The sequence below is a fragment of the Saimiri boliviensis genome, chromosome 7 (assembly GCF_048565385.1).
Source record: "Saimiri boliviensis isolate mSaiBol1 chromosome 7, mSaiBol1.pri, whole genome shotgun sequence".
Taxonomy (NCBI): Eukaryota; Metazoa; Chordata; class Mammalia; order Primates; family Cebidae; genus Saimiri; species Saimiri boliviensis.
Window position 1 is genome coordinate 10,934,804 of NC_133455.1, and position 25,029 is coordinate 10,959,832.

Below are 25,029 nucleotides of genomic sequence, written 5' to 3' on the forward strand. Positions count from 1 at the left end.
CAGGGTTACTTACCTGGCAGAACTGCTGAAACAGAAAGTGGTATGCAAAAGCTGGTGAAATAAACACTATGATATCATGAAGAAGAGGAAATTCCAAGCCTCAGCAAGAATCACTGGGACTCATATTACCATCCTAAAAGAGACAAGGCTGGGCGCGATGACTCACGTCTGTAATCCCAGCACTTTGGGAGGCCGGGGCGGGTGGATCGCCTGAGGTCTGGAGTTCAAGACCAGCCTGGCCAACATGGTAAAACCCCATCTCTACTAAAAGTACAAAAAAATTAGCCTGGCTTGGTGGCAGCCAGCTGTAATTCCAGCTACTCAGAAGGCTGAGGCATAAGAATCCCTTGAACCAGGGGCGAAGGTTGCAGTGAGCTGAGATCATGCCATTGTACTCCAGCCTGAGCAACAAGAGCGAAACTCAGTCTCAAAAAAAAAAAAAAAAAAAAGACAAAAAAGGGAGGAAGAAGCAGCATTTTCAAGAGGTCTGATCTGCCAGCACTATCCGTTCCTATCCACACCTCAGCAGTTTACAAATTAGTACCGATCTCAGGGCATAGCCAGGTGGTTCAATTATAAAAAGTCAAACTAGAAGTGGACTGAGCACAGTGGCTCACACCTGTGATCCCAACACTTTAGGAGGCCAAGGCAGGAGGATTGCTTGAGCCTGGGAGTTTGAGACCAACCTGATCAACACAGGGAGACCCTGTCTCTACAAAAAATAAATTAGCTATGCATGGTGGTACACACCTGTGGTCCCAGATATGTGGGTGGCTGAGGCAGTGCCCAGGTGGTCGAGGCTTCAGTGAACATTGATCATGCCACTGCACTCCAGCCTGGGTGACAAAGCAAGACCCTGTCTCCAAAAAACAAAAACACAAAAAAATGTAGAGGCTTTTATAAGAAAAGTGAAAGGAGCTTGCTGCCCTCTGGTGGGATCCAGAGGAGTCTGACAGGACACCACACTGGACTACCTCCAGGCTTTCCCGTTCGCCAAAGGGAGCTCCTGTGGTCTGGGAAGCACAGAACTACTTAGCAATTTCCATATCCACAGCAGCAAGGCCTCAGTGCAAAGAAATGTGTTGGTCAAAGCCTGACTTTGCAATTGCTGGCTTGTTTTGCTCAACTTTCCATGAAGCTGTTCTGACCCCATCCGAGCTTTGGTTTAGGGAGTTCAAAAGAAATTCAGTTGGGGTGACAACAGGGTCATATCAGCACTGTAAAACTCTGTTTATTAAAAATAATGATAATAATCACATCAGCATCTGCCAGAATAACTTCCACCCACTTGCCCACAATCTAGAGAATTCCCATTTAGGGCCATGGCCTAATTTGCAGAAGATGCCAAGCACAAGTGTTTAAGAATGCCTTAACCCGGAGAGGGAACACTGGTGGGCCACAGCACTGCCGGCATCCGGAAGTTCAGGATACAAGCCTCTTCCAGATCCTTACGCTTCAGGGAGAGAAGACAACGAGGAAATCCCTAGACCCAAGTTCAGGGCAAGGGAAGATGCCTTCCGTAGCTGTTCCCAGGGACAATCATCTTTGCAGAGGAATAATGTTGCAGCTGGAAGACAGAAGAAAGAGGAATGGCGTAAGTTTGGAGGCTCCTTTCAGGAAGGTCAGAGGCTGAGCCCTTCTGACCTTTTCACCCATGTTCTTTCATTCTTTTAATTTAAAGTAAGCCAAACATGGTGGCTCACGCCTGTAATCCCAGCACTTTGGGAGGGCTGGGCGGGTGGATCATGAGGTCAGGAGATTGAGACCATCCTGCCCAACATGGGGAAAACCTGTCTCTACTAAAATACAAAGAATTAGCTGGGTATGGTGGCACGTGCCTGTAGTCCCAGCTACTCGGGAGGCTGAGGCAGGGGAATCGCTTGAACCCAGGAGGCAGAGGCTTCAGTGAGCTGAGATCATGCCACTGCACTCCAGCCTGTGGACAGAGTAAGACTCCGTCTGAAAAAAAAAAAAAAATCAAATGCCCAGTTCCTGAATGAACTAGAGAGACTCCCAGGACAGATGGGACAGACACTGGGGCTCCCTCTGCTTCTATAGCTGTAGTCTGGTTCCCAGTATGAGGATTAATTTGCAGTTTCCATGCAAACCGGGGATTCCCATTATCCCCCAGTATCTCCCCAGCCTTCCCCTCCAGTTTCATGTTTAATACTCAAATGATGTCCCAGTGAGAATGAGCTGAAACAGATACTTTACCCCAGCAGTCCTTTTCCTGCCCAGCGTGTCGGAACAAGTCTAAGCTGTTGCTTCGCCCCGCTGCGGATCACCGTCACATTCAGGGGCTTCTGAAAGGAAAATAAGCTCGTTTCATGTTCAGCCTCGTTCATACTCAAGAGATGCAGGCGAAAATGCTGAGACCCCATGTTTTGACTATGAAATTGGTAAAGATTTTTATTTTCAGCATAATCCTGTGGTTGGTGAGAGGGTGGGGAACGTGGCGCTGTACTCTCGAGGCAGCCAGGTGTTGACATCAGTACCATCTTCCTCGAAAAACACATGTCCCTCCACCAACAATCTGTAAAAGGTACATCCAAGGTACATATACACAATTACAAGATGACATGCAAATGAAGTGCTCATTCCAGGGCGATGTGGAGATTCAAAACTGAAAACACCAGAAATGTCCATCAATAGGTATTGTTCAAATACAGTAAGAAGCGTTTTAGTCAAAACAAAACAAAAATCCTAGCAAAGTGTGAACCTATTTGATAATATTTTTTTTCTTTTTCTTTTTTTTTTTTTTTGAGACAGTCTCACTCTGTCACCTAGGGTGGAGTACGGTGGCATGATCTCGGCTCACTACAACCTCTAGCTCCCGGGTTCAAGCGATTCTTGTGCCTCAGCTTCTCAAGTAGCTGGGACTACATGTGTGTGCCACCACACCTGGCTAATTTTTATAATTTTAATAGAAATGGAGTTTCACTATGTTGGCCAGGCTGGTCTCAGAACTCCTGACCTCAGGTGATAGACCCACTTTGGCCTCCCAAAGTGTTGGGATTGTAGGCATGAGCCACCGTGCCCAGCTGATAATATTTTCTATTAGGACACCTATGTTGCTTTGTGCATGCGAAGTTTTCCAGAACAACATGCAAAAACCTGTTAAGAGCGGTTACTTCCAGAGAGGACTAGTTCTTTTGAATAAAAGGATGATGTTCACTTTTATATATTTCCATATTATCAATTTTTTAACCAAGTGTTTGTATTTTTCTGAGACTGAGTCTTGCTCTGTTGCCAGGCTGGAGTGCAGTGGTGCAATCTCAGCTCACTGCAACCTCAGCCTCCCAGGTTCAAGCGATTCTCGTGCCTCAGCCTTCTCAGTAACTACAGACGTGCACCACCATGTCCAGCTAATTTTTTTGTATATTTAGTAGAGACAAGGCTTCACCATATTGGCTGGCCTGGTCTCTAATTCCTGGGCTCAAGTGATCTGCCCACCTCAGCCTCCCAAAGTGCTGGGATTTCAAGCGTGCGGCGGCGTGCGCCACCATACCCCGCATGTATGTATGACTTACTTTTTTTTTGACATGGGGGTCTCTGTTGCCCAGGCTGGAGTACAGTGGCACAATTTTGGCTCACTGAAACCTCCACCTCCCAGTTTCAAGCAATTCTCTTGCTTTAGCCTCCTGAGTAGCTGGGATTACAGGTACGCACCACCATGCCCAGATAATTTTGGTATTTTTAGTAGAGATGGGGTTTCGCCATGTTGGCCAGGCTGGTCTTGAACTTCTGACCTCAGGTGATCCACCCAGCTTGGCCTCCCAGAGCGCAGGGATTACAGGTATGAGCCGCTGAACCCAGCCTATATCTATTACTTTTTTTTTTTTTTTTGAGACGGAGTTTCACTCTTGTTACCCAGGCTGGAGTGCAATGGCGCGATCCCAGCTCACCGCAATCTCCGTCTCCTGGGTTCAGGCAATTCTCCTGCCTCAGCCTCCTGAGAATCTCGGATTACAGGCATGTGCCACCATGTCCAGCTACTTTTTTGTATTTTTAGTAGAGACGGGGTTTCACCATGTTGACCAGGATGGTCTCGATCTCTTGACTTCGTGATCCACCCGCCTCGGCCTCCCAAAGTGCTGGGATTACAGGCGTGAGCCACCGCGTCCGGCCTACTTTAATTTAAAAAATTAAAATTAAAGTTGAGGGAGTACATATCAAAGAAAATTACAAATTAAAATACCATGTCTGGGTCTGGTGGCTCCCACCAGTAATCCCAGCACTTTGGGAGGCAGGAGGATCACTTGAGCCCAGGAGTTCAAGACCAACCTGGGCATGGTGAAACCCTGACTCTACATAAAGTACAAAAATTAGCCAGGCATGGTGGTGTGCACCTGTAGTCCCAGCTATTTAGTGGAGCTGAGGCAGGAGGATCTCTGGGAGATCGAGGCTGCGGTGAGCTATGATCACACCACTGCACTCCACCCTGGGTAACAGAGTGAGACCCTGTCTCAAAAAAAATAAAGATAAATAAATAAAACAAGATGTTATCAAAAATCTAAAACTTTTGGCCAGGCGCGGTGGCTCACACCTGTAATCCCAGCACTTTGGGAGGCTGAGGCAGGTGGATCATCTGAGGTCAAGAGTTTGATACCAGCCTGACCAACATGGTGAAACCCCATCTCTACTAAAAAGACAAATAATAAGCCAGTATAGTGGCAGATGCCTGTAATCCCAGCTACTTGGGAGGCTGAGGCAGGAGAATCGTTTGAACCTGGGAGGCAGAGGTTGCAGTGAGCCAAGATCGCACCATTGCACTCTAGCCTGGGCAACGAGAGCAAAACTCCATCTCAAAAACAAAATAAACAAAAACAAAACTAAAACTTTTATGTATCAAATGACACTATTATCGAGTGGAAAGGCAACCCACATGACAGGAGAAAACACATACATGCTGGACACAGTGGCTGACACATGTAATCCCAGCACTTTCAAAGGCCCAGGCAGGAGGACTGCTTCTGCCCAAAAGTTCAAGACCAGGGGGCAACAGAGGGAGATCTCATCTTTAAAAAAAGTAATTTGTTGGCCGGGTGCAGTGGCTCAAGCCTGTAATCCCAGCACTTTGGGAGGCTGAGGCGGGTGGATCATGAGGTCAAGAGATCGAGACCATCCTGATCAACATGGTGAAACCCTGTCTCTACTAAAAATACAAAAAATTAGCTGGGCATCGTGGCGCATGCCTGTAATCCCAGCTACTCAGGAGGCTGAGGCAGGAGAATTGCCTGAACCCAGGAGGCAGAGGTTGCAGTGAGCCGAGATTGCGCCATTGCACTCCAGCCTGGGTAACAAGAGTGAAACTCCATCTCAAAAAAAAAAAAAAAAGTTTTTAATTAGCCAGGTTTGATGTTGCATGCCTACAGTACCAGCTACTGGGGAGGCTGAGATGGGAAGATCACTTGAGCCCAGGAACTCAAGGCTGCAGTAAGCCATTAATGTGCCACTACACTCCAGCCTGGGTGACAGAGCGAGATTCTGACTCAAAACAAGAAAAAAAAAGAAAGAAAATATATGCAAATCACATATATAATAAGGATTTAATATCCAGAAAATATAAATAACTCCTATATCTCAACATCAACAAAAAATCTGATTAGAAAATGAGCAAAGGGCCGGGCGCGGTGGCTCAAGCCTGTAATCCCAGCACTTTGGGAGGCCGAGACGGGTGGATCACAAGGTCAAGAGATCGAGACCATCCTGGTCAACATGGTGAAACCCCGTCTCTACTAAAAATACAAAAAATTAGCTGGGCATGGTGGCGCGTGCCTGTAATCCCAGCTACTCAGGAGGCTGAGGCAGGAGAATTGCCTGAACCCAGGAGGCGGAGGTTGCGGTGAGCCGAGATCGCGCCATTGCACTCCAGCCTGGGTAACAAGAGCGAAACTCCGTCTCAAAAAAAAAAAAAAAAAAAAAAAAAAAAAAGAAAATGAGCAAAGGACTTGAACAGACATTTCTTTTTCTTTTTTTTTTTTTTGAGACAAGGTTTTACTCCTGTCACCAAGGCTGGAGTGCAGTGACATGCTCTCGGCTCACTGCAACCTCTGTCTCCCTGGCTAAAGTGATTCTCCTGCGTCAGCCTCCTGGGTAGCTGGGACTACAGGCACAAGCCTCCACAACGAGTAATTTTTGTGTTTTTTTTTCCTAGAGACAGGGTTTCATCATAATCCCCAGGCTGGTCTTGAACTCCTGAGCTTGAGTGATCCACCTGCCTTGGCCTCTGAAAGCACTGGGATTACAGGAAAGAGACACACCACCTGACCTGAATAGACATTTCCTCAAAGAAGATATACAAATGATCAAAAAGCACAGGAAAAGACGCTCCATGTCACTAATCATTAGAGAAATGAGAATCAAAACCACAGTGGGATTCCACCACACCCCGATTACAAAAAAAAAAAAAACAAGGCTGAGTGCAGTGGCACACGGCTGTAATCCCAGCATTTTGGGAGGCTGAGGTGGGCGGACCATGAGGTCAAGAGATCGAGACCATCCTAGCCAACATGGTGAAACCCCATCTCTACTAAAATTACAAAAATTAGCTGGTGATAGCATGTGTCTGTGGTCCCAGCTACTTGGGAGGCTGAGGTGAAAGAACTGCTTGAACTCAGGAGGTGAAGGTTGCAGTGAGCTAAGATTGTGCCACTGCACTCCAGCCTGGGTGACAAAGCAAGGCTCCCTCTCAAAAAAAAAAAAGTTCATGGCCGGGCGCGGTGGCTCAAGCCTGTAATCCCAGCACTTTGGGAGGCCGAGCTGGGTGGATCACGAGGTCGAGAGATCGAGACCATCCTGGTCAACGTGGTGAAACCCTGTCTCTACTAAAAATACAAAAAATTAGCTGGGCATGGTGGCGCGTGCCTGTAGTCCCAGCTACTCAGGAGGCTGAGGCCGGAGAATTGCTTGAACCCAGGAGGCGGAGGTTGCGGTGAGCCGAGATCGTGCCATTGCACTCCAGCCTGGACAACAGAGCAAGATACCATCTCTTTAAAAAAAAAACAAAAAACAAAAAACAAAAAAACTCTGCAGTATTTAAGATTTCACCTAGATGGGGGTCCCTGGAGTAGTCAAATTCACAGAAAGAGAAATGATGAGTGTCTGGGGCTGGGAAAGTGGGATGGAGAGTTAGTGTTTAATAGGGACTGGGTTTCAGTTGAGGAGGGTGAAGAAGTTCTGCATATGGGTAGGGTGATTTTTGTAAAACAATGTGAATGTACTTAATGCTACTGAAGTATAGATTGTTTTTAGGGTTAAAATGGTAATTTTTTTTTAAGACGAAGTTTAGCTCTTGTCGCCCAGGCCGGAGTACAGTGGCACAATTTCAGCTCACTGAAACTCTGCCTTCCAGGTTTGTTCAAGGAATTCTCCTGCCTCAGTCTCATAAGTAACCAGGATTACAGGGTGGTGCCACCATGCCTGGCTAATTTTTGTATTTTTGGTAGAGATAGGGTTTCACTATGTTGGCCAGGCTGGTCTCAAACTCCTGAGATTACAGGTGTGAGCCATGGCACCCAGCCTAAAATAATAATTTTTGTATTTTTGTTTGTTTTTTTAAAGACAGGGTTTCACCATGTTGGTGAGGCTGGTCTTGAACTCCTGACCTCAGATGCTCGCCTTGGCCTCCAAGGTACTTGGATTACAGATGTGAGCCACCGTGCCTGGTCAATTTTTGTGTATATATATATATCACAAAATATATATATATATCAGGTCTATCAATGGAATCTCTAAATCTAAGAAAATATAGCATAAAAAAAAAAACCCAGCAAAATGCCACTTCCAGCCGGGTGTAGTGGCTCACACCTGTAATCCCAGCACTTTAGGAGGCTAAGGCAGGCAGATCACCTGAGGTCAGGAGTTCACGACCAGCCTAGACAACATATAAAACCCCATCTCTACTAAAAATACAAAAATTAGCTGGAGGTGGTGGCACATACCTATAGTCCCAGATACTCTGGGGGCTAAGGCTGGAGATTCGCTTGAACCTGGGAGATGGAGGTTATAGTCAGCTAAGATCATGCCACTGCACTCCAGCCTGGGCGACAGAGCTAGACTCCATCCCCGCCCCCCCCAAAAAAGTCATTTCCTACCAAATTGTCAAAGAATAACTATGTTATTGCCAAGCATAGTAGGGAGAGCTAGAAAGAGACACACTCACGGGTACTACTTGAGAGAATGTGCACTGGCACAAGCTTCCAGGAGGGCTCCTTGACAAGATCCATGAAGGGTAAATGTGCACTGTGTTCAACTCAGTAATGACACGTCTAGCGATACGGCAGGCATTCTCCCACAGGCCAGGACACTCACTACACCATTGTTTGTAATAGCCAAACACTGGAAACAACCTAAATGTCCAATATGGGAGGCTGGCTAAGTAAAAGAGGTGAACGGACCAATGGATATGGTTGGATCATTCAAAAGAATGGAGATAAATATGTGCTGACACGGAATTCCCTGTGAAGTGGGCAGAAATCCAGAGCAACATGTACAGTAGGCCTTTTCTGCGTCATCTCTGTCAAGATGCAATCATAGCCAGGTGTGGTGGCTCACATTTAATAATCCCAATGCTTTGAGGGGCTCAGACAGGAGCCCAGAAGTTCTAGGCCATCCTGGGCAACATAGCAAGACCATCTCTTCAAAAAATGAAAAAAAAATTAGCCGGGTGTGCTGGTGCACCTGTCGTCCCAGCTACTTGGGAGGCCAAGGCAGAAGGATTGCTCAAGCCCTGGAGTTTGAGGCTGCAATGAGCTAAGATTGCACCACTGCACTCCAGCCTGGGCAGCAGAGCAAGAGACCCTGTCCTTTAAAAAAAAAAAAAAAAAAAAAAACAGTGGCTGTAGACACATGTACCCAGGCCCAGAAACTGTGTGAGGGACACTGTCATGTGCTTCTAGTTCTGTAAATGACACCCTTGGGCAGGCTGGAAACCTGGAGGCCTCCTTGACACACTCCATCAGGTTAAGGCCCGTGAATTTTACATCCTAAATGTCTCTCTTTTTTTTTTTTTTTTTTTTTTTTTGAGACGGAGTTTCGCTCTTGTTACCCAGGCTGGAGTGCAATGGTGCGATCTCGGCTCACCGCAACCTCCGCCTCCTGGGTTCAGGCAATTCTCCTGCCTCAGCCTCCTGAGTAGCTGGGATTACAGGCACGTGCCGCCATGCCCAGCTAATTTTTTGTACTAAATGTCTCTCTTATAGGCCTCTTCCTCTACCCCATTTGTCACAGCCACCATCCTCTCTTGACTGGCTGCTAAAGATCTGTCACCCTCCAGTCTGTTTGCTACCTAACATCCAGAGAAAGCTTCTTACACATGTCACACCCCGATCTGGAACTGTGTGGTGGCTCCCTTCAGCATCTCAGGAAAAAACGCCACAATCTTTACTAAGGACCACAAGCCTGACCTTACACCTCCCAGCCTCGCCTCCTCCCCATCTCTCCACTCTGCTCTGGGCTCCAACCTCCTCTGAGTTCTTTGATCCTCCCACCCCAGGGCCTATGAACCTGCTTTGAAGGCTTTTCTCCCTGCCAGCTTCTCCTCCCCACCGCCGACCAGATAAACTTCTATACACATCTGAAGGTCACGTCCTGAGGAACATGCCTTCAATCCCGAACTAAATCAGGGCCCCATGATTTATTCTCTGAGCTTTTTAACACTCTTCCTTCGTAACACTTAGCAGTGTGTATCATTATGCAGCTGTGATATTTGACAAACGCCTGTCTCCCCCACCAAAGTTCTCCCAGGGCAAGGCCCCTGTTTGCTTCCTTCCCCGTTGCAGCCCCAGTACCTAGCACAGGACCCAGCATGTGCAGCCGAAGGCACTAGGAAGGGAGAGACACAGGACTTTTTAAAAAATTGTTTGGGGGGAGAGGGCATTTCCAGTGACAACCAGACGACCTGCTAGACAATTTCTTAAAGAGCTGTAACACTAGAACTTTTATTTGTAAATAAAATTGCACGATATGATTTTTTTAAGTATAAATATGCATTTTATTTATTTGAGACAAGGTATCACTCTCTCATCTAGGCTGGAGTGCAGTGGCATGACCTTGGCTCACTGCACCCTTGAACTCCCGGGTTCCAGTGATCCTCCCGTCTCAGCCTCCAGAGCAGCTGGGGCTACAGGAACATGCCACCATGCCTGTAATCCCAGCACTTTGGGAGGCTGAGGCAAGCAGATCACCTGAGGTCAGGAAATAGAGACCAGCCTGGCCAACATGGTGAAAACCCATTTCTACTAAAATTACAAAAATTAGTTGGGCATGGAGGCAGGTGCCTGTAATCCCAGCTACTCAGGAAGCTGAGGCAGGAGAATGGCTTGAACAGGGAAGGTGGAGGTTGCAGTGAGCCGAGATCATGCCCTTGTACTCCAGCCTGGGAGACAAGAGCGAGACTTTGTCTCAAAAAAAAAAGTAAAACATTTTGGAGAGACAGTCTCACAACATTGTCCAGGCTGGTCTCAACCTCAACCTCCTGGCCTCAAGTGATCCTCCTGCCTTGGTGTCCCAAATTGTTGGGACTACAGGTGTGAACCACTGCAACCAGCCTAACCAGCCTATCTTCTCATTGTGACATAATTCACATACAATGAAATTCACCATTTAAAGTATACAACTAAGTGGGTTTTAGTATAGTCAGAGTTCATTATATTCAATATATTTAGTATAAACCATCAACACTATCTAATTCCGGATTATTTTCATCATCCAAAAAGAAATCCCCTTATCCATCAGCAGTCATTTATATTTTTTAAATATTTTTTTCCTCTTGAAAATACAGGTATTTGTTCTAGAAATCCCACATGTAGAAAGTTTGAGCAGTGGCTCACGCATATAATCCCAGCACTTTGGAAGGATGAGGTGGGTAGATCACCTGAGGTCAGGAGTTCAAGACCAGCCTGGCCAATAACACGGTGAAACCCCATCTGTACAAAAGTACAAAAATTAGCCAGGCATGATGACAGGTTCCTGTAACCCCAGCTACTCTGAAGACTGAGGCAAGAGAATCACTGGAACCCAGGAGACGGATGTGGCAGTAAGTCAAGATCGAGCCATTGCACTACAGCCTGGGCAACAAGAGCGAGACCCCATCGCAAACAAAGTCTGCTAAAGAAATAGAGATGTATAGGCAGGGTGCGGTGGCTCACACCTGTAAATCCCAGCACTCTAGGAGGCTGAGGCAGGAAGATCACGAGGTCAAGATATCGAGACCAGCCTGGCCAATATGGTGAAACCCGGTCTCTACTAAAAATACAAAAATTAGCTGGGCATGGTTGCTGGTGCCTGTAGTCCCAGCTACTCAGGAGGCTGAGGCAGGAGAATCACTTGAACCCAGGAGAGAGAGGTTGCAGTGAGCCAAGATAGCGCCATTGCACTCCAGCCTGGGCGACAGAGCAAGACTCCATCTCAAAAAAAAAGAAATAGAGAAGTATCTACAAGAGTGTTATCTCCACAAAATTGCAAACTACCTAAATGTCTCCCATTGAATGCCATGAGGTTTTTTTGACTCACAAAAGAGATAACGAAACTGGATCCGTTATTCTCCAGCTGAGCTCAGGTCCCCTGAGGGGATGAGGCTGAAGCTAAGCAGGCCCTTCTCACAACATACAACCTCCTCCACCCTCCAGGCCACTGGGGCAGCTCAGCCTTCTCCACCCTCCAGGCCACTGAGGCAGCTCAGCCTTCTCCACCCTCCAGGCCACTGAGGCAGCTCAGCCTTCTCCACCCTCCAGGCCACTGAGGCAGCTCAGCCTTCTCCACCCTCCAGCCCACTGAGACAGCTCAGCCTCCTCCACCCTCCAGCCCACCATGGCAGCTCAGCTTTTATCCAGTGACATCTTGGAATTCCCTGTGAAACTTCACATGAAGACAAGGTTCATTTTGCTTAAAACTGAATGACTACCTTTATAAAGAAGGATTTGCAGGCCTAAAAGGAAGGTAGAATACATTTAACTGGAAAAGACAGATTAAAAATCAGCAGCTTTTCTCAGAATGACAAAAAACTGGAAACAACCTGAATGTCCCTCACTGGTAAGTGGATAAATAATCTGTGATACATCTACACCTTGGAGTACTATTTAGGAATCAAAAGCAACTAATTAGGCCAGGCCCCGTAGCTTACACCTCTAATCTCAACACTTTGAAAGGCTGAGGCGGGTGGATCACCTAAGGTCAGGAGGTCAAGACCAGACTAGCCAACATGGTGAACCTTGTCTCTACTAAAAATACAAAATTAGCCTGGCACCTGCAATCCCAGCTACTCAGGAGGCTGAGGCAGGAGAATCACTTGAACCTGTGGTCAGAGGTTGCAGGGAGCTGAGATTGCACCACTGCACTCCAGTCTGGATGACAGAGCAAGACTCCATCTCAAAAAAAAAAAAGGAATGAATTACAGATACACACAACAGACAGAACAGTCTCAGAATCCACTATAAGTGAAGGACACCAGACTCAAAAGGCAACATACTGTGTGGTTTCTCTCTTGATGACATTTTGGAAGTTGGGGGAGAGGGATTAACTACAAAGAGGCCTGAGGCAATTCTACGGGGTAATAGAATGTTCTTGATCTTCAGCATGGTGGTGATGACATACTACATAAATTTGTGAAAACTCAACAGGAATGGCTGGGCGCAGTAGCTCACTCCTGTAATGCCAAAACTTTGGAAGGCCAAGGTGGGTGGATCACCTAAGGTCAGGAGTCTGAGACCAGCCTGGCCAACATGGTAAAACCCCATCTCTACTAAAAATACAAAAAAAATTAGCCAGGCCTGGCCGGGTGCACTGGCTCATGCCTGTAATCCCAGCACTTTGGGAGGCTGCGGCAGGCGGATCATGAGGTCAAGAGTTCAAGAACAGACTGGCCAACTAATTCTTGTATTTTTTAGTAGAGAAACCCCGTCTCTACTAAAAAATGCTAAAATTAGCTGGGTACGGTGGTTCGTGCCTGTAATCCCAGCTACTTGGGAGGCTGAGGTAGGAGAATTACTTGAACTGGGACCTAAGAGGCAAAGGTTGCACTGAGCCGAGATCGTGCCACTGCATTCTAGCCTGGGCTACAGAGCAAGACTCCATCTCGGAAAAAAAAAAAAAAAATTTGCCAGGCTTGGTGGTGGGTGCCTATAATCCCAACTACTTGGGAGGCTGAGACTGGAGAATCGCTTGAACCCGGGAGGCAGGGGATGCAGTGAGCCGAGATGGCGCCGTTGCATTCCGGCCTAGGTGACAAGAGTGAAACTAAAAATTAATTAATTTAAAAAAACCAGAAAACTCATGACACTATACACTGAAAAAGATGGATCTTGGGCCGGGCGCGGTGGCTCAAGCTTGTAATCCCAGCACTTTGGGAGGCCGAGGCGGGTGGATCACGAGGTCGAGAGATCGAGACCATCCTGGTCAACATGGTGAAACCCCGTCTCTACTAAAAATACAAAAAATTAGCTGGGCATAGTGGCACGTGCCTGTAATCCCAGCTACTCAGGAGGCTGAGGCAGGAGAATTGCCTGAACCCGGGAGGCGGAGGTTGCGGTGAGCCGAGATCGTGCCATTGCACTCCAGCCTGGGTAACAAGAGCGAAACTCCGTCTCAAAAAAAAAAAGATGGATCTTGGTGTAGGTAAATTACACCTTAATAAAATCAACCAGCAGCTCTGTATGCTGATACATGAGCAGACTTTCTGGAAGACACATGGCTGGAAAGTGGCTGCCTCAAGAGGAGAGGTGATGAAAATTTTGTAAAATTATGATGGTCGCACAATTCTGTGACTATACTAAAAACTACCTTAAAGGGGTGAACTGTGTAGTATGTGAATTAATTTCAATAAAACTGTTGTAAAAATAATAAAAATAGGCTGGGCACAGTAGCTCACACCTGTAGTCCCAGCACTTTGGGAGGCTGAGGTGGTTGAATCAACAGAGGCAAGGAGTTCGAGACCAGCCTGGCCAACATGGCAAAACCCCATCTCTACTGAAAATACAAACATTAGGCAGGCATGGCGGCGGGGCACCTGTAGTCCCAGCTACTCAGGAGACTGAGACAGGAAAATCACTTGAACCAGGAGGTGGAGGTTGCAGTGAACTAAAATTGCACCATTGCACTCCAGCCTGGGTGACAGAGTGAGACTGTCTCAAATAATAATAATAATAAATTTCACAAGGACTAAAGGAAAAATAAAATAAACCAATAAAAGAATTAAAAAGAATTTCTTGGCCGGGCGCGGTGGCTCAAACCTGTAATCCCAGCACTTTGGGAGGCCGAGGCGGGTGGATCACGAGGCCGAGAGATCGAGACCATCCTGGTCAACATGGTGAAACCCTGTCTCTACTAAAAATACAAAAAATTAGCTGGGCATGGTGGCACGTGCCTGTAATCCCAGCTACTCTGGAGGCTGAGGCAGGAGAATTGCCTGAACCCAGGAGGCGGAGGTTGCGGTGAGCCGAGATCGCGCCATTGCACTCCAGCCTGGGTAACAAGAGCGAAACTCCGTCTCAAAAAAAAAAAAAAAAAAAAAAAAAAATAATTTCTTTAAGCAGACACAAAATACAAGAGCCACAAGCAAAAGAACTGATAAATTTCACAAAATCACCATTTTATTTTTATTATTTGTATTATTTGTATTTTTTTTAAGAGACAGGGTCTTGCTATGTTGCCCAGACCAGAGTGCAGTGGCTATTCACAGGTGCAATCAATCCCACTACTGATCAGCATGGGAGTTTTGACCTGCTCCATTTCAGACCTGGGCCAGTTCACCCCTCCTTAGGCAACCTGGTGGTCCCCCTGCTCCCGGGAGGTCACCATATTGATGCTGAACTTAGTGCAGACACCCGATTGGCATAGCGCACTACAGCCCAGAACTTCTGGACTCAAGCGATCTTCCAGCCTCAGCCTCACAAGTAGTTGAGACTACAGGCACACGACACCACACCCAGCAAAATCACCATTTTAAACATCCATACAAGTTACAGATTTGATGACAGTATCGGTGCAGAAACGACGGCCTGACCACTAGCCAGGGCACAGCCCCCTGCCAGCCGTCTCCTGACTTGACCCAGCCCAGCCTGCACTGATGGGTTACAAGAGGATGAGCCGTGCAGCTGAGCAGGAGTCAAAAAACCCAGAACTGGGCCGGGCGCAGTGGCTCACGCCTGTAATCTCGGCACTTTGGGAGGCCAAGGTGGGTGGATCACGAGGTCAGGAGTTCAAGACCAGCCTGGCCAACATGGTGAAACCCCATCTCTACTAAAAATACAAAAATTAGCTGGGCATGGTTGCATGCACCTGTGGTCTCAGCTACCTGGGAGGCTGAGGCAGAAGAATCGCTTGAACCCAGGAGGTGGAGGTTGCAGTGAGCAGAGATCCCACCACTGCACTCCAGCCTAGCGACAGAGTTGAGACTCTGTCTCAAAAAAACAGAACTGTTGGTGAAACTGGAGACTTCATTTGGGAACAAAAAACTTTAGTTAATAGTTTCCCTGGGCTTTCCCAAAATATCACTCCTGAAAAGTGTGGATCTTTGCTAAAAAACAACACCAAAAAAAATTCCAGCCTGGACGATATAGCAAGACCCCATCTCTACAAAATATTAAAAAATTAGCCAGTGTGGTAGCTATGATGGTGCCACCACACTCCAGGCTGGGTGAAAGAGTATGACTGTCTTTAAAAAGAAAAGGGCCAGGCACGGTGGCTCACATCTATAATTCCAGCACTTCGGGAGGCCAAGGCGGGCAGATCATTAGGTCAGGAGTTCAACACCAAACTGGCGAACATGGTGAAACCCCATCTCTACTAAAAATACAAAAATTAGGCCAGGCGCAGTGGCTCACACCTGTAATCCCAGCACTTTGGGAAGCCAAGGCAGGCAGATCACAAGGTCAAGAGATCGAGAACATCCAGGCCAACATGGTGAACCCCGTCTCTACTAAAAAATACAAAAAATTAGCAGGGCATGGTGGCATGTGCCTGTAGTTCCAGCTATTCAGGAGGCTGAGGCAGGAGAATTGCTTGAACCCGGGAGGCAGGGGTTGCAGTGAGCCAAAATCGCACCACTGCATGCCAGCCTGGCGCCTGGGGACAGAGTAAGACTCTGTCTCAAAAAAAAAAGAAAAAAAATTAGCCAGGCATGATGGCACGCACCTGTAATCCCATCTACTCAGGAAGCTGAGGCAGGAAAACCACTTGAACTGGAAGGTGGAGGTTGCAGTGAGCCGAGATAGCGCCACTGCGCTCCAGCCTGCGTGACAGAGCGAGACTCCATCTCAAAAGCAAGAAAAAGAGAAAGAAAAGATCTCTAAGAAACCTGCTAAATGAAAACAGAGACGGGATAGAGAGGGGAATTTGGGTTAAGGTAGCCAGGAAAGGCCTCCTGCGAGCATGTTACTGGTGTAAAGCAGAGGGAGGATGAAGAGGAAGAGCATTCTAGGCAGAAAGAACAGCAGGTGCCAAGGCCTTGAGGTAGGCTCTGCCGAGCAACACCATCAAGGCAAGTCCAAGGCCTCAGCAACACTTCCTGCCCCAGCAACTCCAGGGCTAGAGTCCGGAGGCTGAGTGCTATGATCTGGATGTCTGTGACCCCCTCAAATTCATATGTTGAAATCCTAACAGCCAATGTGATGGTATTGGCAGTGCGATCTCTGCAAGGTAATTAAGTCATGAGGGGTGGAGCCACCACTGGGATTAGTGCCCTTATACAAGAGGTTCCAGATTTCCTGCTTTCTGCCACATGAGGACACAGCAAGAGGGCACCACCTAGAGCAGGCGTCCCCAAACTAGGGCCCGCGGGCCGCATGCAGCCCCCTGAGGCCATTTATCCGGCCCCCCGCCACACTTCAGGAAGGGGCACCTCTTTCATTGGTGGTCAGTGAGAGGAGCACAGTATGTGGCGGCCCTCCAACGGTCTGAAGGACAGTGAACTGGCCCCCTGTGTAAAAAGTCTGGGGACGCCTGACCTAGAGGCTAGGAAGCAAGCCCACCTCAGACACCAAATCTACTGGTGCTTTGCTTGATCTTGGACTTCCTACCTTCAGAGCTGTAAGAAATGAACTTCTGTTGTTTGAAAGCCACCAGTCTATGGCATGCTGTTAGAGAAGCCCAAACAGCCAGAGACACCAGGCGGCCCCACTCACCCCTTCACTGTGCTGCACCACACTGCCAATGTTATGCAGAGACTGGAAGTTCTGGGTGTTCACAGAGCCAAACTCCACAATCTCATCATCCACTTGCAGACCCTGGAGAGGGAAGGAAAAATGGAAAATCAGGCTAGAGGTTCAATGTGCTCCTGGTGTTCTCTAACCTTCAATACCTAATTTAATGCCAAGGTCATGAACTTGTTTCCTACAGGGTGGGCCCAAAACAGAGGTCAGGGATGTTGAAACCTCATGAGGGAAGAGGCAGTGGGTAATGGGGCCACCTCTCCTGGGATTCCTTTGAGGGCAGCTCTAGTAAAGATGACCAGGTCTGCCCAGTGTCTGAGAGCTGGCAGTTACCAGACACTGTGAAGGCCTTGAGGAGCATGGGAAAGGCCAAATGCTGCTCTCTGGGGTCCTAACCCAGGTTCAAGAGTAAAAGAAGGCAAGCCAGGCTAGGCCCATTTTATTCAGTGGTCAAAATTTAGACAAGATATAGTGTGGGCGCAGTGGCTCACGCCTGTAATCCCAACACTTTGGGAGGCTGAGGCGGGCTAATCACAAGGTCAGGAGTTCAAGACCAGCCTGGCCAACATAATGAAACCCCGTCTCTACTAAAGATACAAAAATTAGCCGAGCATGGTGGCTCGTGCTTGTAGTCCCAGCTGCTCAGGAGGCTGAAGCAGGAGAATGACTTGAACCCAGGAGGTGGAGGCTGCAGTGAGACTAGATCATGCCACTGCACTTCAGCCTGGGCAACAGAGTGAAACCTTGTCTCAAAAAAAAAAAAAAAATGTAGACAGGACATTTGTCCTAGAAGCCCCCACACAAGCAGCCACAGGCACAAGGCAGACCCAGGACTAGAGTGACGCTCTTGCTCTAGGTCCTAAGAACACAGACCACCACTCATTCACCTCTTCAACAAATATTTGTTGTGGGCCAACCAGCACTGTGCTAGATGCTGTAGATGGGGTGGTGAAAGAAATGGAGCGTCTATGTAACTTACAGACTTGTGATCACTAAAGAAGACTGGCAGGACCCGGATTTAGGACCCCATTCTACCGGTCAGGAACTGACACAAGTCAGTTATGTGTCCTGACACAAGTTACTTCAGATCTGAGAGGCTTTTCCTCGAGGATGAAATGGGTAAAGATTAGAACCTATCCCAGAAGTGGCTGTGGAATTAAATTTAACTACATCTCCACAAAAAAAACTGTACAAGAATGATCATGGCAACATTCTTCATTAATAGCTAAAAAGTAGAAACAATCCAAATGTCCATTAATGTGACAAACGGATAAATAAAATATGATATACCCAGGCAGTGGAATATTAGTAGGCCATAAAAAAGAATGAAGGGCCAGGCATGGCGGCTCATGCCTATAATTCCAGCACTTTGGGAGGCTGAGACAGGAGGCTTGCTTGAGGCCAGGAGTTCAAGACCAGCCTGCACAACATAGTAAGACTCCATCTTTACAAAACAAAGAAATAAAAAATTGACCAGGTGTGGTGGCGTGTGCCTACAGTCCTAGATGCTTGGGAGGCTGGGGCAGGAGGATCACTTGACTCTGGGAGTTTGAGGTTGCAGTGAGCTATGATGGCACCATGGCACTCAAGTCTGGGTGACAGAGTGAGACCCTGTTTGTAAAGGAATGAAGCACTGATCCAGGTTACAATATGGATGACTCGAAAATATGCTAAGTAAAAGAAGCCAGTCATAAAAGGTCACATATTATTTGATTCCAATTATAAGAAATGTCCAGCCGGGCACGGTGGCTCAAGCCTGTAATCCCAGCACTTTGGGAGGCCGAGGCGGGTGGATCACGAGGTCAAGAGATCGAGACCATCCTGGTCAACATGGTGAAACCTCGTCTCTACTAAAAATACTAAAAATTAGCTGGGCATGGTGACGCGTGCCTATAATCCCAGCTACTCGGGAGGCTGAGGCAGGAGAATTGCCTGAACCCAGGAGGCAGAGGTTGCGGTGAGCCGAGATCGCGCCATTGCACTCCAGCCTTGGCAACAAGAGCGAAACTCCGTCTCAAAAAAAAAAAAAGAAAGAAAAAAAGAAATGTCCAGAATACACAAATCGATAGAGACAGAAAGTAGATAACTGAGTGTGGGGAAGTTGGGAGATTGGGAGGTGATGGCAAATCACTACAAAGGACAATGACAATATTCTGAAATTGATTAAGACTGGCCATGGTGGCTCATACCTATGATCTCAGCACTTTGGGAGGCCAAGATGGGAGAATCACTTGAACCCAGGAGGTCGAGACCAATGTATGCAACACAGAAAAACCCTCCATCTCTCTCTCTCTTTTTTTTTTTTTTCTTTTTTTTTGAGAGATCTCGGCTCACTGCAACCTCCACCTCCTGGATTCAAGTGATTCTCCTGCCTCAGCCTCCTGAGTAGCTGGGATTACAGGCACATGCCACTATGCCCGACTAATGTTTATATCTTTAGTATAGACAGTGTTTTACCATGTTGACCAGGCTGACATCAGGTTATCTGCCTACCTAGGCCTCCCAAAGGGCTGGGATTACAGGCATAAGCCACTGTGCCTGGCTGAAAGTTTTTTAAATAGAAATAAAATTGATTGTGGTGAGGATGCACAGCTCTGTGAATATACTATAAGACACTAGGCTATATACATACTTTAAATGGGCAAATTTTACGGTATTTTAATTACATCTCAATAAAGCTGTTAATTTTTTTTTTTTGAGACAGAGCCTCACTCTGTGGCCTAGACCAGAGTTCAGTGGCATCTCAGCTCACAGCAACCTCCACCTACCGGATTCAAGTGAGTCTCCTGCCTCAGCCTCCTGAGTAGCTGGGATTACAGGTACCCACCACCATGCCCGGCTAATTTCCATACATTTAGTAGAAACGGGATTTCGCCATGTTGGCCAGGTTGGTCTCAAACTCCTGACCTCAAGTGATCCACCCGCTTCAGCCTCCCAAAGTGTTGGGATTACAGACATGAGCCACCACGCCCAGTCAAAAAAAAGTTTTTTTTAAGACAAGGTCTCGGTCACCCAGGCTGGAGTGCAGTGGTGCAGTCACAGCTCACTGCAACCTCAACTTCCCAAGCCCAAGTGATTCTCCCACCTCAGCTTTCCAAGCAGCTGAGACCACAGGTGTATGCCACCACTCCCAGCTAAATTTTTTTTTAGAGCTAGGTCTTACTATGTTGCCCAGGCCAGTCTCAAACTCCTAAACTCAAGCAATCCACCTGTCTCAGCCTTCTCAAGTGCTGGGATTCCAGGCATGAGCCGCTGTGCCCAGCCTAATTTTTTTTAAACACACCAGGTAAGATGCATAACTCATTTGGCAGGATTCCATTTTAATTTTTATCATTCTGTGCCCAGCTAAAATGAGCCCCAAGAAGAAATCCTCCTTCCCTCTCTTGGGACATTTATCATCTGTCACTGGGAACAGGTCACTCCCCTACCAATGCAGTCAGCAGCTGGGGCTGATCCCTCTCTAAAATTCTGTCACCCAGGCTGGACTAGAGTACTGTGCTCACTGCAACCTCTCCCTCCCAGGTTTAAGCAATTCTCCTGCCTCAGCCTCCCGAGTAGCTGGGATTACAGGCACGTACCACCATGCCTGGCTACTTTTTTTTGTATTTTTAGTAGAGATGGATTTTTGTATTTTTAGACCATATTAGCCAGGCTGGTCTTGACCTCCTGACCTTGTGATACGCCCACCTCTGCCTCCCAAAGTGCTGGGATTACAAGCGTGAGCCACTGCACCCAGCCGGACAGTTTGTTAAATGAGTAACTGAACTCAGCACCACAGCACGGAAGGAACTGGTCTATCATAGTTTCCACACCCCTAAAGGCTACCTGACCCACAGTGTCCCCTGGGCATGGACTTGAGTGGCCAAGCCCTGGATTACCGCGATGCTGGCTGGGGAGCCGGGGCTGATGCTATTCACTTTGGCGAAGGCCTGGGGAGGGCCCTGGCTCTCACTCTGGCCCAGTTTGCGGTTCATGGCCTCTTTGTGGGCCTCAGCCATGTCCCGGGCCTGCTTCTCCTTGTCGCGAGCATGCAGCTGGTGCAGAGCCTCTTCCACCTGCTTCATCACCGCCTTGTGATCATTCTGCAGGCCTGAGGTAAGAATGACACATCAGGGGCCAAGGAAGACAGTGGAGGACACAAGACTCCTACATCCACTCACTGAAGAGTTAACAAGTGTTTATTAGACACCAGATGTAGGGCTACAGGCGAGGATGAATCCCTGACCAAGAAAGAGGACCTTCCCTCATGGAGCATTCAGTCCTGCAAAGAGCAGCTCCAGAATAAGTAACTACAATAATATCTGATGACTGTAGGGAGGGCTGGCCAGCAGGAGAGTCTGACTTTGCTAGTCTAGGAGATGAGGGAGGGCTTCCTGAAGGCAGTGCTGTCTCGGTGAGCCCTGAGAGGTAAGCAGAAGGAAGGTAATGTCTGGCTGAATCCATAGCCGTGAGTTCAAAGGCATATGTGGGTCCAGCTTTGTGATCATGCGAATGAATGACTCGGGCTGGGTGTAATCAAGATTTCACTTTTTGGCCAGGCATAGTGGCTCATGCCTGTAATCCCAGCACTTTGGGAGGCCGAGGCAGGTAGATCATAAGGTCAAGAGATCGAGACCATCCTGGCCAACATGGTGAAACCCCATGTCTACTAAAAATACAAAAATTAGCTGGGCATGGTGGCATGCACCTGTAGTGCCAGCTACTCAGGAAGCTGAGGCAGGACAATCGCTTGAACCCAGGAGGCGGAGGCTGCGGTGAGCCAGGATAGCACCACTGCATTCCAGCCTGGCAAGAGAGTGACTCCGTCTCAAAAAAAAAAAGATTTCACTTTTCTCTGAAATCCTCTAGAAGAAAAAAAATGCTGCATAAGCCTAGTAATACTGTAGACATTCAGTCCAGGAGAGGCCACAGGGAGGCAGCCAAAGGGCACCCCTGCTACAGGGCTCTTGCCAACTGCTGGGGTTTGGGAGGCAGAGCCCATGCCACAAAATCTTTGATTTTTACAGAAAAGCTGAAAATTGGAATCTGTGAAGTGAAATTCTCTGATTTTTCAGTACCGACTGCTAATTCAAAATGTTGTGAAGCACCATGGCAACCTGCAGGCTAGGCCAGCACAGCAGCTGGTATTTTGATACCTTGTGCCTGACAGGGGGCTCGCTGGGCTACTGCACCTGCCTCCTCTGCCACTGTCACATCAGAGCAAAGGCGAGGCCCTCAGGCATTAAGGGATTCAAGTTCTTAACCCACAGGAGCAGATATGGAAAAAGAACCCAGGTCTGAACAAGTGGAGACATGTACCCAGGAGGCAGACTTATATAATACATGGTCACTTTTACTAGAAAAGTCCTTCCATGATCGAGGTCCACAAGTATCCCCAGCATCTGCAATGCCTGGCGCATGGGAAGTGCTTAAAACACAGCTGTTGGGGAATGGACAACTGACTATTTATAACTTATTATAATTCTAATCAAAATGTTAAAAGGTTTTTTTTTTTTTGAGACGGAGTTTCGCTCTTGTTACCCAGGCTGGAGTGCAATGGCGCCATCTCGGCTCACCGCAACCTCCTGGGTTCAGGCAATTCTGTCTCAGCCTCCTGAGTAGCTGGGATTACAGGCACGCACCACCATGCCCAGCTAACTTTTTGTAATTTTAGTAGAGATGGGGTTTCACCTTGTTGACCAGGATGGTCTCGATCTCTTGACCTCGTGATCCACGCAGCTCGGCCTCCCAAAGTGCTGGGATTACAGGCTTGAGCCACCTCACCCGGCCGGTTTTTTTTTTTCCAGGACAAAACGTTTCTGCAGTATATTTCAAAAAACAAATTTGCAATTATAACAAACATACCATATTAATAAAAGCTGTTGGCCAGGTGCGGTGGCTCATGCCTGTAATTTGGGAGGCTGAGGCAGGTGGATCACCTGAGGTCAGGAGTTCAAGACCAGCTGGCCAAGATGATGAAACCCTCTACTAAAATATAAAAGTTAGCCGGGCATGATGGCAGGTGCCTGTAATCACAGCCACTAGGGAGGCTGAGACAGGAGAATCGCTTGAACCCGGTAGATGGTGGTGGTTGCAATGAGCTGATATCGTCGTGCCACTGCACTCTAGCCTGGCTGACTGAGCTAGACTCCATCTCAAAAAAAAAAAAAAATGCCAGGTATGGTAGCTCATGCCTGTAATCCCAGCACTTTGGGAGGCCGAGGTGGGCAGATCACGAGGGCAGGAGTTCAAGACCAGCCTGGCCAACATGGTGAAATCCCATCTCTACTAAAAATACAAAAAATTAGCCGGGCAGAGTAGCGTGTGCCTGTAATCCCAGCTACTCAAGAGGCTGAGGTAGGAGAATCGCTTGAACCTGGGAGATGGAGATTTTGGTGAGCTGAGACTGTGCCACTGCACACCAGCCTGAGCAGCATAGCAAGACTCCATCTCAAAAAAAAAAAAAAAAAAATTAGCTGGGCGTGGTGGCAGGTGAGGCCAGAGAATTGCTTGAACCTGGGAGGCAGAGGTTTCAGTGAGCAGAGATCACACCATTGCACTCCAGCCTAAGTGACAAGAGCGAAACCTGTCTCAAAAATATATATATATACATACAGATACATATCTCTATTTGCTATTAACAATACGAGAAACTAAGTACAAAAGCTAAAGGACTGCTCTGCATTATTTTCCAATTTTTATGTAAATCTATAACTGTTCTTTTAAAAAAGCCTATTTTGTACAACAAAATAAACTTGTGAGAATAGATTTTCTTTCTCTTTTTTTTTTGAGACAGAGTCTTGTTTGCTTTGTCACCCAGGCTGGAGGGCAGTGGCATGATCTCAGTTCACTGCAACCTCCATCTCCTGGGTTCAAGCGATTCTCCTGCCTCAAACTCCCAAGTAGCTGGGATTACAGGCATGTGCCACCACATCCAGCTAATTTTTGTATTTTTAATAGAGACGGGGTTTTGCCATGTTGGTCAGGCTGGTCTCAAACCCCTGAACTCAGGTGATCTGCCTTGGCATCCCTAAGTGCTAGGATTACAACCATGAGCCACCACACCCAGCCGAGAATAGATTTTTCAAAAGAAGACCAGTAAGGAATTGCTCAAATAGATTTATTTATTTATTTATTTATTGAGATGGTCTCTTGCTTTGTCACCTGGGAGGCAGTTTGCCTTGAGCCAAGATGGTGCCACTGCACTCCAACCTGAGTGATGGAGTGAGACTTCATCTCAAAAAATAAATAAATAAGTAAAACATGATGCAGATAAAATCAGATGCAAACAGATTAAAAAGGAGTTAATAAGTGAAAAATGTGGAGGATAAATGCAATAGGACTCTGTGGTAGAGACAGTTGCCTATCTATGGCTGAGGGAATAATGCCCCCCAACATGTCCACATCCTAGCCCCTAGAACCTGTGAAGATGCCACCTTACACAGCAAAAGGGGCTCTGCAGATGTGATTAAGGACCGTAAGATGCAGACATAATCCTGAATTATCCAGGTGGGCCTGGTGTCATCACAGAGGCTAGGTGTGGTGGCTCACGCCCATAATCCCAGTACTTTGGGAGGCCAAAGCAGGCGGATCATCTGAGGTCAGGAGTTTTGAGATCAGTCTGACCAACATGGGGAAACTTCTTCATCTCTGCCAAAAATGCAAAAACTAGCCAGGCATGGTGGCGTGTGCCTATAATCCCAGCTACTCCAGAGGCTGAAGCAAGAGAATCACTTGAATGCAGAATTGCTTGAACCTGGGAGGCAGAGGTTGCAGTGAGCCAAGATCACACCATTGCACTCCAGCTTGGGCAACAAGAGTGACACTCCATCTCAAAAAATAATAATAATACTAGGCCGGGCATGGTGGCTCAGGCCTGTAATCCAAGCACTTTGGAGGCCAA

General features: G+C 47.4%; 1 protein-coding gene and 1 non-coding gene across 3 annotated transcripts in view; both read right to left on the reverse strand.

Moving 5' to 3' along the window:
• Positions 1–1,206: 1,206 nt before the first annotated feature.
• PSMD9 (proteasome 26S subunit, non-ATPase 9) overlaps positions 1,207–25,029 on the reverse strand; it is a 33,451-nt gene continuing 9,628 nt past the window's right edge. The window contains exons 3-6 of one of the 2 annotated variants that reach the window (XM_010342783.3): positions 21,026–21,237; positions 17,121–17,222; positions 2,215–2,303; positions 1,207–1,567 (exon numbers count right to left, since the gene is read on the reverse strand). In XM_010342783.3, coding sequence (XP_010341085.1) covers positions 1,540–1,567; positions 2,215–2,303; positions 17,121–17,222; positions 21,026–21,237 — 431 coding nt within the window. In that variant the 3' untranslated portion in view covers positions 1,207–1,539. The other variant, XM_010342784.3, reaches the window with a different exon arrangement.
• Positions 9,873–9,935, reverse strand: LOC120365173 (U7 small nuclear RNA). The gene has a single exon (XR_005580184.1). It is a non-coding gene; the product is annotated as a U7 small nuclear RNA (small nuclear RNA).